At 57.1% G+C, this 15,647-nt stretch overlaps 1 protein-coding gene across 1 annotated transcript; it reads left to right on the top strand.

Annotated features, from left to right (window-relative positions):
- Positions 1 to 4,607: 4,607 nt before the first annotated feature.
- Positions 4,608 to 11,227, top strand: LOC120592396 (melanoma-associated antigen 8-like). Its single transcript, XM_039850024.1, has 5 exons — positions 4,608 to 4,645; positions 8,624 to 8,729; positions 9,490 to 9,582; positions 9,736 to 9,805; positions 9,878 to 11,227. Exon 5 carries the CDS (start codon positions 9,942 to 9,944, stop codon positions 10,923 to 10,925), a length of 984 nt encoding a protein of 327 aa, XP_039705958.1. The 5' UTR covers positions 4,608 to 4,645; positions 8,624 to 8,729; positions 9,490 to 9,582; positions 9,736 to 9,805; positions 9,878 to 9,941; the 3' UTR covers positions 10,926 to 11,227.
- Positions 11,228 to 15,647: the final 4,420 nt, after the last annotated feature.

Raw genomic sequence — 15,647 nt, 5'->3', positions numbered from 1 at the left:
CAGAGGTCTGAGGGGACTGGCCTCCAGGTAGGCAGAGGAAGGGTCCAGACTCAAGATCCAAGGTGAGGACTGGGGAAGGGTGGAGGAGGCCCCCTGCACACATTAAAGAGGCCCCACTGTGCCCTGTCCCTGCCATCAGCACAGCGGTGCCTCATGGCAAGGCTGTGGCTTTGGTTGTTTTTATGTTTCTACCCGAGGAGTGGCTAAGGGAGGTGAGGGCATTGGCCTGATGGAGCTGGACGCAGGGCAACAAGGGGAGGGGTCCCAGGCCTGCCAGTAAACACGGTGTGGGCTTTGAGGCAGGCCTGAGGGCCCCACCCACCCAGACAGCAATGGAGCAGTGGGCTCAGGTCCCAGTGACATAGCTGGGTTGTTAGGGGCACGGGAGAAGAAATGATGTGTCTTGAAGTCCACCTCGCAGGACTCAGTGAGATGAGGGCCTTGGTGTGTGGGGTGCCGAGTCCAAGGCCTTAGAGGCTTCACGGCGAGTACACTGAGGTAAGACTGGGGGTTCCACACTAGGCAGAAACGCTCCCCGCAATATATACCAGAAAACCCCTGCAGTCCGCTGTGGAAGTCCTGGCAGGAGGTCTGAAGGAGACTCCTCCCCCGCTTCCTCATTGCGTGGATAGCTAAGAGACATGGTGCCTTGGCCTCCCCTCTGCATCCTCAGGGCAGCAGAAGGGAAAGGGCCCAGGCCCTCTGTGAGTGACAGGGGTAGCTTGGGGTGGACCAATTTTACCACGACCCCAGACCAAGGGGACCCACCGAAACCCACACTGTGCTGCCGGCAGGCCTAGGAGCCCCCTGACATGGGTGTGCGGAGGTGGTTCCCCCTGACGTTCCCAGGGTCTTCAGGAAGGTGAGGGCCTTGGTCAGAACGGATGAGTTCAAGTTATGAATAGAGGAGTCGAGGTTTTGCCAGGATTAGAAGGGTGAGAACATTTATTTGGGGAGAACTGTAGCTACCCGCTCTCTGAGAAAGAATGAGACCCCACAGCACCTAGGCATCCCCATCCCCATGCGGGAGGCCCCAGACAGGGGTAACTGGATGTGACATGCTTGGCCTTTGTGACACGCTTCCTGTGAGGTTTTCTCATTAAGGACAGTTAGTCAGGGTGAAACCAGATCAGTAGGGGGTCAGTCCAGGACCAGGCAGGAATAGAGACAAGTCTCTGGTGGACAACGTAAAGGGCCTCTGCCCCAGAAAAGATGGGCCAGCCCGCTGTTGGTCCTGGGTGACCCTGGGGCAGTGGACGGGGGAACAGTTGCGGCCTCATCTCATTTTGTCTCAGAGCTCTCAGGGCGGTGAGGACCTTGGCCTGTGAGGACATCAGCCCATCCCCAGAAGCGACATCTGGTCCACAGCGAGAAGAGGACCAGATCCTGCTAAGAATCAAGGTGATGACGCTGAGGGAGAGTGAGTTCACCCCAGAACAACGAGGTCCCCACAGAAGTCTGCCTTGCTCTGACCCTCAGCCCTGGAATCCCTGGTCAGTGCTGCGAAGCCGAGCACTTCTTCAGTCCGAAAAGGTGGTGTCAGGGAGGGGAGGGCCCTGGTCTGAGGCCTGGACTCAGGTCGGCATGGGCGGGATCTCAGGCCCTGGCAGGAATCCAGGTGAGGACTGAGGGGAACCGGAACACTTGGGAGCCCAGGCCTGGCCTGCCTGCTCTGTGAGCTGTGGGGCAACTGGGAAGAGTGTTTGGATCGGCTCCGATCACTTCCTCTTCCGGTGTCTAATGGAGAGGAGGCCTTGTTTTAAGTAGAGTGGGCTCAGTAAAGGAAGGTGTTGTCTAGGACCTGCAAGGAGACGTATGATGGGAACGTGTCCCAGGATAAGTGGACCTGACACTTCGGTGACCCCTCGTTGACCCCCTGGGAGGCTCTGGGCACATGCATTCAGCTGTGAGGCCCCACATTTCCTTCCGTTCCGTCTCAGGGGTGCATGGATCAGTGCTCAGTGTTATGCCTCAGGCCAGCAGGGGACAGGAGGCCAGGCCTGGTTGGGGAAACATGGGCATCCTGAACGAGCAAGGAGAGGACCGCCTTCGCGGAAGAGAGGGTATCTCCCAGAGTCTGGAACCCTCTCCTGACAGCGCTGGGGCCCCAGGCTTTGCTGGACATCTGCATGTTAAGGTCCCCCTTGGTTTTGTCTTGCAGGGGCTGCTGGATCCAGTAGGTGCAGGCCTCGGTCTGAGGTCCGTGTCCTCATGTCGCTTTGCCTTTGTGACACGCATCCTGTGAGGTTTTCTCATTAAGGACAGTTAGTCAGGGTGGCATGAGCACGTGAAGCGTGTCCTGGTTTCCAACTCGGTGTCTGGGAAAGACCGGGGACTTGGTATGAGGAGGAGGGTCTCAAGGGGACAAAGGAGTGGGCCAAGGTCCAGCTGGGAGTCAAGGGGAGGACCCTAAGGGAGGAGAAGGGACGCTGGCACCAGAGGTCTGAGGGATCGGCCTCCAGGTAGGCAGAGGAAGTGGGTCCAGACTTGCCAAGATCCAAGGTGAGGACTGGGGAAGGGTGGAGGAGGCCCCCTGCACACATTAAAGAGGCCCCACTGTGCCCTGTCCCTGCCATCAGCACAGGGGTGCCTCATGGCAAGGCTGTGGCTTTGGTTGTTTTTATGTTTCTACCCGAGGAGGGGCTAAGGGAGGTGAGGGCATTGGCCTGATGGAGCTGGACGCAGGGCAACAAGGGGAGGGGTCCCAGGCCTGCCAGTAAACACGGTGTGGGCTTTGAGGCAGGCCTGAGGGCCCCACCCACCCAGACAGCAATGGAGCAGTGGGCTCAGGTCCCAGTGACATAGCTGGGTTGTTAGGGGCACGGGAGAAGAAATGATGTGTCTTGAAGTCCACCTCGCAGGACTCAGTGAGATGAGGGCCTTGGTGTGTGGGGTGCCGAGTCCAAGGCCTTAGAGGCTTCACGGCGAGTACACTGAGGTAAGACTGGGGGTTCCACACTAGGCAGAAACGCTCCCCGCAATATATACCAGAAAACCCCTGCAGTCCGCTGTGGAAGTCCTGGCAGGAGGTCTGAAGGAGACTCCTCCCCCGCTTCCTCATTGCGTGGATAGCTAAGAGACATGGTGCCTTGGCCTCCCCTCTGCATCCTCAGGGCAGCAGAAGGGAAAGGGCCCAGGCCCTCTGTGAGTGACAGGGGTAGCTTGGGGTGGACCAATTTTACCACGACGACCCCAGACCAAGGGGACCCACCGAAACCCACTCTGTGCTGCCGGCAGGCCTAGGAGCCCCCTGACATGGGTGTGCGGAGGTGGTTCCCCCTGACGTTCCCAGGGTCTTCAGGAAGGTGAGGGCCTTGGTCAGAACGGATGAGTTCAAGTTATGAATAGAGGAGTCGAGGTTTTGCCAGGATTAGAAGGGTGAGAACATGTATTTGGGGAGAACTGTAGCTACCCGCTCTCTGAGAAAGAATGAGACCCCACAGCACCTAGGCATCCCCATCCCCATGCGGGAGGCCCCAGACAGGGGTAACTGGATGTGACATGCTTGGCCTTTGTGACACGCTTCCTGTGAGGTTTTCTCATTAAGGACAGTTAGTCAGGGTGAAACCAGATCAGTAGGGGGTCAGTCCAGGACCAGGCAGGAATAGAGACAAGTCTCTGGTGGACAACGTAAAGGGCCTCTGCCCCAGAAAAGATGGGCCAGCCCGCTGTTGGTCCTGGGTGACCCTGGGGCAGTGGACGGGGGAACAGTTGCGGCCTCATCTCATTTTTGTCTCAGAGCTCTCAGGGCGGTGAGGACCTTGGTCTGTGAGGACATCAGCCCATCCCCGGAAGCGATATCCGGTCCACAGCGAGAGGAGGACCAGATCCTGCTAAGAATCAAGGTGATGACCCTGAGGGAGAGTGAGTTCACCCCAGAACAACGAGGGTCCCCACAGAAGTCTGCCTTGCTCTGACCCTCAGCCCTGGAATCCCTGGTCAGTGCTGCGAAGCCGAGCACTTCTTCAGTCCGAAAAGGTGGTGTCAGGGAGGGGAGGGCCCCTGGTCTGAGGCCTGGACTCAGGTCGGCATGGGCGGGATCTCAGGCCCTGGCAGGAATCCAGGTGAGGACTGAGGGGAACCGGAACACTTGGGAGCCCAGGCCTGGCCTGCCTGCTCTGTGAGCTGTGGGCAAACTGGGAAGAGTGTTTGGATCGGCTCCGATCACTTCCTCTTCCGGTGTCTAATGGAGAGGAGGCCTTGTTTTAAGTAGAGTGGGCTCAGTAAAGGAAGGTGTTGTCTAGGACCTGCAAGGAGACGTATGATGGGAACGTGTCCCAGGATAAGTGGACCTGACACTTCGGTGACCACTCGTTGACCCCCTGGGAGGCTCTGGGCACACGCATTCAGCTGTGAGGCCCCACATTTCCTTCCGTTCCGTCTCAGGGGTGCATGGATCAGTGCTCAGTGTTATGCCTCAGGCCAGCAGGGGACAGGAGGCCAGGCCTGGTTGGGGAAACATGGGCATCCTGAACGAGCAAGGAGAGGACCGCCTTCGCGGAAGAGAGGGTATCTCCCAGAGTCTGGAACCCTCTCCTGACAGCGCTGGGGCCCCAGGCTTTGCTGGACATCTGCATGTTAAGGTCCCCCTTGGTTTTGTCTTGCAGGGGCTGCTGGATCCAGTAGGTGCAGGCCTCGGTCTGAGGTCCGTGTCCTCATGTCGCTTTGCCTTTGTGACACGCATCCTGCGAGGTTTTCTCATTAAGGACAGTTAGTCAGGGTGGCATGAGCACGTGAAGCGTGTCCTGGTTTCCAACTCGGTGTCTGGGAAAGACGGGGACTTGGTATGAGGAGGAGGGTCTCAAGGGGACAAAGGAGTGGGCCAAGGTCCAGCTGGGAGTCAAGGGGAGGACCCTAAGGGAGGAGAAGGGACGCTGGCACCAGAGGTCTGAGGGATGCGGCCTCCAGGTAGGCAGAGGAAGTGGGTCCAGACTTGCCAAGATCCAAGGTGAGGACTGGGGAAGGGTGGAGGAGGCCCCCTGCACACATTAAAGAGGCCCCACTGTGCCCTGTCCCTGCCATCAGCACAGCGGTGCCTCATGGCAAGGCTGTGGCTTTGGTTGTTTTTATGTTTCTACCCGAGGAGTGGCTAAGGGAGGTGAGGGCATTGGCCTGATGGAGCTGGACGCAGGGCAACAAGGGGAGGGGTCCCAGGCCTGCCAGTAAACACGGTGTGGGCTTTGAGGCAGGCCTGAGGGCCCCACCCCCCCAGACAGCAATGGAGCAGTGGGCTCAGGTCCCAGTGACATAGCTGGGTTGTTAGGGGCACGGGAGAAGAAATGATGTGTCTTGAAGTCCACCTCGCAGGACTCAGTGAGATGAGGGCCTTGGTGTGTGGGGTGCCGAGTCCAAGGCCTTAGAGGCTTCACGGCGAGTACACTGAGGTAAGACTGGGGGTTCCACACTAGGCAGAAACGCTCCCCGCAATATATACCAGAAAACCCCTGCAGTCCGCTGTGGAAGTCCTGGCAGGAGGTCTGAAGGAGACTCCTCCCCCGCTTCCTCATTGCGTGGATAGCTAAGAGACATGGTGCCTTGGCCTCCCCTCTGCATCCTCAGGGCAGCAGAAGGGAAAGGGCCCAGGCCCTCTGTGAGTGACAGGGGTAGCTTGGGGTGGACCAATTTTACCACGACGACCCCAGACCAAGGGGACCCACCGAAACCCACTCTGTGCTGCCGGCAGGCCTAGGAGCCCCCTGACATGGGTGTGCGGAGGTGGTTCCCCCTGACGTTCCCAGGGTCTTCAGGAAGGTGAGGGCCTTGGTCAGAACGGATGAGTTCAAGTTATGAATAGAGGAGTCGAGGTTTTGCCAGGATTAGAAGGGTGAGAACATGTATTTGGGGAGAACTGTAGCTACCCGCTCTCTGAGAAAGAATGAGACCCCACAGCACCTAGGCATCCCCATCCCCATGCGGGAGGCCCCAGACAGGGGTAACTGGATGTGACATGCTTGGCCTTTGTGACACGCTTCCTGTGAGGTTTTCTCATTAAGGACAGTTAGTCAGGGTGAAACCAGATCAGTAGGGGGTCAGTCCAGGACCAGGCAGGAATAGAGACAAGTCTCTGGTGGACAACGTAAAGGGCCTCTGCCCCAGAAAAGATGGGCCAGCCCGCTGTTGGTCCTGTGTGACCCTGGGGCAGTGGAAGGGGGAGCAGTTGCGGCCTCATCTCATTTTGTCTCAGAGCTCTCAGGACGGTGAGGACCTCGGTCTGCGAGGACATCAGCCCTCCATCCTCGAGCTTACATCCGTCCACAGCTGCCAGAGGAGGACCAGATCCCAAGAATCAAGGTGATGACCCTGAGGGAGAGTGAGTTCACCCCAGAACAACGAGGGTCCCCACAGAAGTCTGCCTTGCTCTGACCCTCAGCCCTGGAAACCCTGGGCAGTGCTACGAAGCCGAGCACTTCTTCAGTCCGAAAAGGTGGTGTCAGGGAGGGGAGGGCCCTGTTCTGAGGCCTGGACTCAGGTCGGCATGGGCGGGATCTCAGGCCCTGGCAGGAATCCAGGTGAGGACTGAGGGGAACCGGAACACTTGGGAGCCCAGGCCTGGCCTGCCTGCTCTGTGAGCTGTGGGGCAACTGGGAAGTGTGTTTGGATCGGCTCCGATCACTTCCTCTTCCGGTGTCTAATGGAGAGGAGGCCTTGTTTTAAGTAGAGTGGGCTCAGTAAAGGAAGGTGTTGTCTAGGACCTGCAAGGAGACGTATGATGGGAACGCGTCCCAGGATAAGTGGACCTGACACTTCGGTGACCCCTCGTTGACCCCCTGGGAGGCTCTGGGCACATGCATTCAGCTGTGAGGCCCCACATTTCCTTCCGTTCCGTCTCAGGGGTGCATGGATCAGTGCTCAGTGTTATGCCTCAGGCCAGCAGGGGACAGGAGGCCAGGCCTGGTTGGGGAAACATGGGCATCCTGAACGAGCAAGGAGAGGACCGCCTTCGCGGAAGAGAGGGTATCTCCCAGAGTCTGGAACCCTCTCCTGACAGCGCTGGGGCCCCAGGCTTTGCTGGACATCTGCATGTTAAGGTCCCCCTTGGTTTTGTCTTGCAGGGGCTGCTGGATCCAGTAGGTGCGGGCCTCGGTCTGAGGTCCGTGTCCTCATGTCGCTTTGCCTTTGTGACACGCATCCTGTGAGGTTTTCTCATTAAGGACAGTTAGTCAGGGTGGCATGAGCACGTGAAGCGTGTCCTGGTTTCCAACTCGGTGTCTGGGAAAGACCGGGGACTTGGTATGAGGAGGAGGGTCTCAAGGGGACAAAGGAGTGGGCCAAGGTCCAGCTGGGAGTCAAGGGGAGGACCCTAAGGGAGGAGAAGGGACGCTGGCACCAGAGGTCTGAGGGATCGGCCTCCAGGTAGGCAGAGGAAGTGGGTCCAGACTTGCCAAGATCCAAGGTGAGGACTGGGGAAGGGTGGAGGAGGCCCCCTGCACACATTAAAGAGGCCCCACTGTGCCCTGTCCCTGCCATCAGCACAGAGGAACCTCATCACAAGGGGGTGTCTTTGGTTGTTTTTATGCTTCTGCCTGAGGGGAAGGGAGGTGAGAGCATTGGCCTGATGGAGCTGGACACAGGTCAACAAGGAGAGGGGTCCCAGGCCCTGCCAGTAAACACAGTGTGGGCTTTGAGGCAGGCTTGAGGGCCCCACCCTCCCAGACAACAATGGAGCAGTGGGCTCAGGTCCCAATGACATAGCTGGGTTGTTAGGGGCACGGGAGAAGAAATGATGTGTCTTGAAATCCACCTCACAGGTCTCAGTGAGATGAGGGTCTTGGTGTGTGGGGTGCCGAGTCCAAGGCCTTAGAGGCTTCAAGGTGAGTACACTGAAGTAAGACTGGGGGTTCCACACTAGGCAGAAACGCTCCCCGCAATATATACCAGAAAACCCCTGTAGTCCACTGTGGGAGTCCTGGCAGGAAGTCTGAAGGAGACTCCTCCCCCGCTTCCTCATTGCATGGGGATCTAAGTGACATGGTGCCTTGGCCTCCCCTCCGCATCCTCAGGGCAGCAGAAGGGAAAGGGCCCAGGCCCTCCGTGAGTAACAGGGGTAGCTAGGGGTGGACCAATTTTACCATGACCCCAGACCAAGGGGACCCACCGAAACCCACTCTGTGCTGCTGGCAGACCTAGGAGCCCCATGACATGGGTGTGCGGAGGTGGTTCCCCCTCACGTTCCCAGGGTCTTCAGAAATGTGTGGGCCTAGTTCGGAAGGGATGATTTCCAGTCATGAATAGAGGAGTCGAGGTTTTGCCAGGATTAGAAGGGTGAGAACATTTATTTGGGGAGAACTGTAGTTACCCACTCTCTGAGAAAGAATGAGACTCCACAGCACCTAGGCATCCCCATCCTCATCCGGGAGGCCCCAGACAGGGGTAACTGGATGTGACATGCTTTGCGTTTGTGACACGCTTCCTGTGAGGTTTTGTCATTAAGGACAGTAACATAGGGTGAAATCGGGTCAGTAGAGAGTCAGCCCAGAACCAGGGAGAAATAGAGACAAGACTCTGCTGGACAATGTAAAGGGCCTCTGCCCCAGAAAAGATGGGCCAGCCCGCTGTTGGTCCTGGGTGACCCTGGGGCAGTGGACGGGGGAACAGTTGCGGCCTCATCTCATTTTTGTCTCAGAGCTCTCAGGGCGGTGAGGACCTTGGTCTGTGAGGACATCAGCCCATCCCCAGAAGCGACATCCGGTCCACAGCGAGAGGAGGACCAGATCCTGCTAAGAATCAAGGTGATGACCCTGAGGGAGAGTGAGTTCACCCCAGAACAACGAGGGTCCCCACAGAAGTCTGCCTTGCTCTGACCCTCAGCCCTGGAATCCCTGGTCAGTGCTGCGAAGCCGAGCACTTCTTCAGTCCGAAAAGGTGGTGTCAGGGAGGGGAGGGCCCTGGTCTGAGGCCTGGACTCAGGTCGGCATGGGCGGGATCTCAGGCCCTGGCAGGAATCCAGGTGAGGACTGAGGGGAACCGGAACACTTGGGAGCCCAGGCCTGGCCTGCCTGCTCTGTGAGCTGTGGGGCAACTGGGAAGAGTGTTTGGATCGGCTCCGATCACTTCCTCTTCCGGTGTCTAATGGAGAGGAGGCCTTGTTTTAAGTAGAGTGGGCTCAGTAAAGGAAGGTGTTGTCTAGGACCTGCAAGGAGACATACGATGGGACCATGTCCCAGGATCAGTGGATCTAACATTTCACTGACCCCTGATTGCCCCCTGGGAGGCTCTGGGCACGTGCCGTCAGATGTGAGGTCCCGCACTTCCTTCCGTTGCGTCTCAGAGATGCGTGTACCAGTTCTCAATGTTTTGCCTCAGGCCAGCAGGGGCAGGAGGCCAGGCCCTGGTGGGGGAAACATGGGCACCCTGAACGAGCAAGGAGAGGACCGCCTTCCCGGAAGAGAGGGTATCTCCCAGAGTCTGGAACCCTCTCCTGACAGCACTGGGGCCCCAGGCTTTGCTGGACATCTGCACGTTAACGTCCCCCTTGGTTTTGTCTTGCAGGGGCTGCTGGATCCAGTAGGTGCAGGCCTTGGTCGGAGGTCCGTGTCCTGATGTCGCAGAGCAGAGGCAGGCCAGGCCGTGCCAGGAAGTAAGGTGAGGTGCCCACCCTGAATGTGTACCCAGTGGGTCCCCCACAGCCCAGGAAAGGAGACCCCACAGTCTCCAAATCTACCCACCATACTGTCAGCCCACGAGCATAGACCGTGCCAGCTGCACCCTGAGGAGCCGTCTCACCTGTTGCTTCAGGTTCTTAGCGGACGGGACGCCCAAACAGGAGAGTGCTGTGAGGCCCGAGAGCACCCTAAAGAGGAGACCTGTAAGTCGGCTTCCTCAGAGCCCTGAGGTGCATTTCTCAGGTGAGGTCGCTCACACTCTGTTTCTCCCCCAGGCGTGGGTCCCCACCGACCACCGTCCGCCCACACTCCTCTGTCGCTGTCTCATCAACAGTCACCATGCCTCTCAGTCAGATGAATGAGCTCTCCAAGCAGGGGGAAGATTATGTGGATCCAAGACAGAGACAGGGCTTGCTAGAAGAGCAAGTGCTTGGGATTGAGGAAGAGGAGGAGGCTGTATCCCTTTCTTCCTCCTTATCTTCCTCTTCCTCTGTCCTGTTAGACAGCCCAGAGGAAGTTGCTGCTGGGGTGGCATCTAGTCCTCCCCAGAGCCTAGAGGGTGCCTGTCCTTCCCCCACTGCCAGGGAGGCCGTTCCGTTGAGCCAGCCCAAGAAAGAGTGCCCCAGTAACGAAGATGAGGTGGGGAGGAGCACCAAGGAGGACCCCGAAGATCCCGAGTCCTCACAGAAAGAGGCACTGCGTTTGAAGATGGTCGACCTGGTGGTGTTCCTTCTCCTAAAGTATCGCACAAAGGAGCCGGCCACCAAGTCAGAAATGCTGAGTTGTGTCATCAAGGAGCACCAGGACCACTTCCCTGAGATCTTCAGCCGAGCCTCGCAGTGCCTGCAGGTGCTCTTTGGCATTGAGGTGAAAGAAGTCGACCCCAGCAACAACGTTTATTTCCTGGTCACCACGCTGGGCCTCACCTACGATGGAATGGTGAGCGGTAGGCACAGCATGCCCAAGACGGGCCTCCTGGTCACGATCCTGTGCTTGATCCTCCTGGAGGGTGACTGTGCCCCTGAGGAGGAAGTCTGGAAAGCCCTGAATGTCATGGGGCTGTATGATGGAAGGGAGCATTGCATCTATGGGGAGCCCAGGGAGCTCATCACCAGTGTTTGGGTGCGGGAACAGTATGTGGTGTACCGGCAGGTTGCCAACAGCGATCCTGCTCGCTACGAGTTCCTGTGGGGTCCCAGGGCCCATGCTGAAACCAGCAAAATGAAGGTCCTAGAGTATTTGCTCAATCTCAAAAGTAAGAATCCCAGATTCTTCTCAAATCTGTCTGAAGAGGCTTTGAGTGATCAGGAAGAAGAGGCCTGAGCCCCACTTGCAGACAGGCACCTTTCAGGCCCACGTCCGTCATCTTCTCCTGCTGGGCATGAAGCGAGGCCTATTTTTCAGTCTGTGTTTGAGGAGAGAGCCTCTGGGGCCAGCGCAAATTAGGGGAAAATTTGTAGTATTATCTTAGGGTCCCATTATAATTTAGAAATTCATCTCTCTTAAATATAAGAATTTTTCAAATTTTATTTCTTTTAATATAAGGTTTAAAATGAATAGCATCTAAGTTTGTGCATGACGTTGACCATACATGTATTTTCACTAACCTGTTCAAGAGTGAGAGTTTTGCTATTGTGTAACACAAATAGGGGCACCTTCCATTCTAGTTTGTGATCCTGAACTAGTTCACATGACATTGGAACAGGATATCTATGGAAATGTGAACTCAGCAGTAAATCGAAGGTGGTCAAGAAATACAGAAATAAAAGTAAAACCTTGTTAATTCCTGCATCTTCTCTTTTCTCGTCCGCCATTCTGTGAAACAATTGTATATAGCTGGATCTGCTTGGTTCGTTCCAGAAAGTGGGAGGCATTTCACGGGAACAGAGAAGACGCGGGCTCAGAGGTTCATTTATTCCCCAGACTTTCACTGAGCCCCTGTCCTCTGGAAGGCCCTGTGCCGGTGGTGGGGAGACTAGGATAAGCAGGAGAGACCCCCGCACAGAGCGATTGTGTAGGGCCTGCAGCGTTATAAGGAAGGTGCCGAGGTGCCCCCTAAGTCCTCTAGAACAAGCCAAAGAAGGGGAGATGTGGTAGGCCTCCAGGGGCGAGCACTCCAGTGTAAATGGGCCGAGCCAGGGCAGTTTGGGGCTTTTGGGATGGCGTGCTTTTCTCATGGGGGGTTGTTTATAATGAAACTGGGAGGTGGCGTCTGCCAGACTGGACAGATGGTGTGTATCTTGGGTTTGAGAGGAGTGTCTGAAATGGAATCGCTCTGAGAAGTGCCTTTGGATCATGGAGAAATGTCCGCCTGTAACAGGGAGCTAGCATCCCGCAGGTTTTTCCCAGTACGTTCGAACACCGAGAACAAGGTGTTTTATCCCCATCATCGCAAGGATTTCCTGAGAAATCGAGGTCCCCTTCCTTGAGGGAATGAGTCACTGGACAGGCACTCTTCCCTAAGTGGCTGGTGCGTTGGGACTCAGGCATGGCCGTACTCCCCAGAAAAGTCCCATTGCACAGCGGGGTTAAGAGCTCGCCCTGAGCTCCAGCCTCCTTGGCAAGGAGCTGACCTTCTGCCTGATTGTCGCTTGCCCTCCTGTGTGGAAAAATCCCCTGGCAGCTGTCCTGGGAGCACCGGGAGCAAGGAATTGGTCCCGGATCTCCCCCGTCCTTGGTCCCCGAGCTGTGGGTGGGCACAGGAATCGGGCTGGGCTGTGATGCCAAGGCATGTCCACAAGGCAGAGTCAGTATGCAGTATGCAGGGTGTGATGCCAAGGAACGTCCACAAGGCAGAATCAGAGGCAAAGCCATGTTTGCCCTGCACGGAGACAGACGTTCTGTCCAAAAGGGCCCCACAGACCCTCACCCAGTGTGGACGCATGAGAGTCACGGGCCCGGAGGCACTGTGCTGTGAACTGCTGGCGGGCCTGTGCCTGACGTTCTGCCTGCCTAGCAGCTTGAGCCACAGGACAACGTCGGGCCATCCAACCAGCTGGCGGGGAGGGGGAAGGGACCAGACTGGAGAGGTAAATGGGAGCATTAGGCCCATGCCAGAAACTAGAGCAGGCTTCTGAGATCCACACCTCCATCAGCCACATCCTAGCGGAACCTTCTCTACCCTCACACAGTCCTGTCGAAACACGTCTTCTTCTCCAGGGAACTGGTCTTCAGCTCAGGACAGAAGGGGACCTGACGGTGCTTTCGGAGGCCAAGTGGTAGGGTCGGGTCGAGTGTCAGACACTTGCTGACCTTGCCGCGTGGCTTCCTGCGGTCCGTGAATCATGGGGCCTGAGGCGTCAGGCATTTGGTCACCACGGAAGACAGCTGGAACCGCTTTGATTGTGGGGGAGACGCCCAGACCGGTGCAGGGCCAGGGCGCTGACCACATGCAGCTCCGTTTGGCGGAGACTTCCGCTGCTCCAAAGCCGAGCAAATCACGTGAACTCTCCACGCCTCGATTTCTTAACCTGCAACACGGGCACAGTAATAGTTCAAGTTCGGAGAGGTGGCGCGTGTATACGGGACGTGACCTGTGTGCAAAATGCATGCCCAAATTGAGTGCTGAGACGGCATGGCCAGTGCCGCCGCGTGTCTGAGACGTACCTTCCCCAGAGGGTGAAGATGCTGAAGCAGCGTACGCATTCCGATCCCGGTGTACACTGACTGCTGCGGTTTATCTTTCGTGCCGCGAATGTGTTATAGGGGATGGTCCGTCTCACACGGCAGGATTGCGCAAACATGGTCTAAGTTGTTCTCTCCCTGACTGGGGTGAGGCTCAGGCCTCCTGCACTGGGGCAGGGAGAATACATTGGGCTGTGGGAGTTGGCCCTGCGGGAGGCGCCCAGACCTCCTCCAGTCCCAATACTCATTTGGAACTCCACACTTCAGAGCTCTGGCAGGGAACTGTTGCCCCCGTGGTGTACTGAATACCAAGGGAAGCACCCTGCACCGGGCCCGGCCTGTGGCCTCCCACGTGCATGTTTCCTGGGGGGCTGGGGCCACATTCCGAATTCTCCCCGGCATGGCTTGGAATGGGAGGGTCTGCCCTCCACGTGGTTATTTCGGAGCCATCCTTGCTCACGCAACCTCTTTCAGGGTGTGAAACGCCTCGACTTACTCATTGCCAAGCCCAAACCTCATTTTCCCTATGATATTTCAACTACCTCTTTTGCATTTCCTCCGGAGAGCAGCCAGAAGAGGGATTATGTCCCCGAGGAGGTGATTTTGCCTGCATATTGAGTAGGAAGCTGCTCCTGGATGTTTGCGTAAGACCCTAAAACGTTAGGCAGCCTGGCTGTGTCTTTTCCCAGATCGACCCTAGTGATCCCCAGGCCTTGTGATGTCACTCAGTGCCGTCCTTTGACAGCCAGGAACAGCATCAGTGCTTCAATGACCCGGAAGATTCTGGTAGGCACAGGGGAGTGTGAGTGCCCACAGATAATGTCTGCAGCTACTAGAACCTTCTAAAGGAAAGACCACAGGGTAGGGAGAAATGCTTACTCAAGGGTCTCGGGATGGTCTGACTCCTGCCCTCATTTCAGGAGTGCTCCTTGAGCACCAACTGTGTGCCAGGCCGCATGGATGCAGGTAGGTGGCAGGTGGCTCCTGGGCCTCTTGAGCTGAGTCACAGAGGCCCAAGGAGACAGACCACCTGCCCAACTGCAAGTAGGCCTGGGGTGGGCGGAGCTGTGAGTCCACGGGGCTGGCGCCATGTGGTCTTCCTGGCCGAGCCCTAGCGTTGGGGTGCTTCTTTCCCTCTGGGTGATGCCAAAAGTCTTTGTGCAGAGGAAGGCACCATGACGCTTCTGTTCTGACAAGGCCACTTGGGAGACCTACCGTGCCAGGCTCCAGCTGGAGGCAGGCCCCACGTAGGGGCTGCTGTCTTTGACCTGACATGAAATGGGAGGCTGAATTAGACCTTGGCCTGGGGTGGACCCCTCAGTCCTCACTCCGAAGGTCCTCACGGCCCTGGCAGAGAATGCAGCTGTCTCAGGACAGATGCTAGACGGTCATCTGCAGCACCCGAGACCATAGGGGAGGGTCAGAGGAGAAACCCCCTTTCTCATGCTGTCTGTTCGGCAGACTGAGCTTTTGGAAGCCGTGTATTCCGAAGGTTTAGTTTTACTGAGGACCCTGAGTAGCAGCAGGGAGTCGGGGCTGTCCTGAGGCTGTGCAGTTATCTCCTTTGCAGTGCATCCCAAAGCCGCAAACAGCCCTGGCTCAGGCGAGTTACACCTGAGTGCTCTCCCCTGGAGCCCCAACGCCTCTCCCCTTCTTTGCTTGTTCCGTAGGACTTAGGGGACACCTCGGCACCTTCCTTTGTATGACTGCGAGTCCTCTATGATCATTCTATGGGCGAATGTGTCCCCCTTATCCCAGTGTCCCCGAAGAAGGCCCTGATACAAAGAACCCCTGTCCGGAAGACTGACACAAAGAATGTGAAATAAAGGAGTTATGTCGGGGTCGAATACAGTGTCGACTCAAGCATAGCCCCTCCAGGTACTCAGAAGATAGGAAGGGCCTCCTGCTCATCTGCCCCAAGGAACGCAATGAACAAAGGACTCTGTGGGCAATGCCTGCTCCCAAGGACGTTTCCGCTGTTCCCATGGGCACTGTATGCTTCTCGGACATTCCCACGGACATTATCTGCCTGCTCCGCTTGCGAAGGCGGTTGGTCTGTCATTCTCTAAACTGCTATCTGCTCCTGTAATTAAGCAGCAGAATTTGCTCCCCTTGCTGGGGCCGTCAGTTACTCCCCTGATGAGCTAGTTTTGCCAAGGAGCAAGGTCACGGGATGACGCAGCCGCCGATTCCACGCCCGGACACCCAGTTTCTCTCGCCTGCACTCCAGGTGGCCTAGGAAACTAGCCTGGGCTGAAAGGACAAGCTAGATGGCCTTGGCCATGCCCACTCCCCTAGTTTCTGTGACTGCTGCTTTCCTTATATGATCGGGGCTCCCAAAGGTCCCGGGGAGTCGGGCTTTTGGAGCGAGAGCCAACCGTGTCTATGGGAGTTGCGACCCTCTAATGAACGCTGACTCTA

Source organism: Pteropus medius, unplaced genomic scaffold (genome assembly GCF_902729225.1).
Source record: "Pteropus medius unplaced genomic scaffold, Ma_sr-lr_union100, whole genome shotgun sequence".
NCBI lineage: Eukaryota > Metazoa > Chordata > Mammalia > Chiroptera > Pteropodidae > Pteropus > Pteropus medius.
The sequence above is the reverse complement of the archived record's forward strand: the minus strand, read 5'-3'. Positions and strand labels throughout refer to the sequence as shown.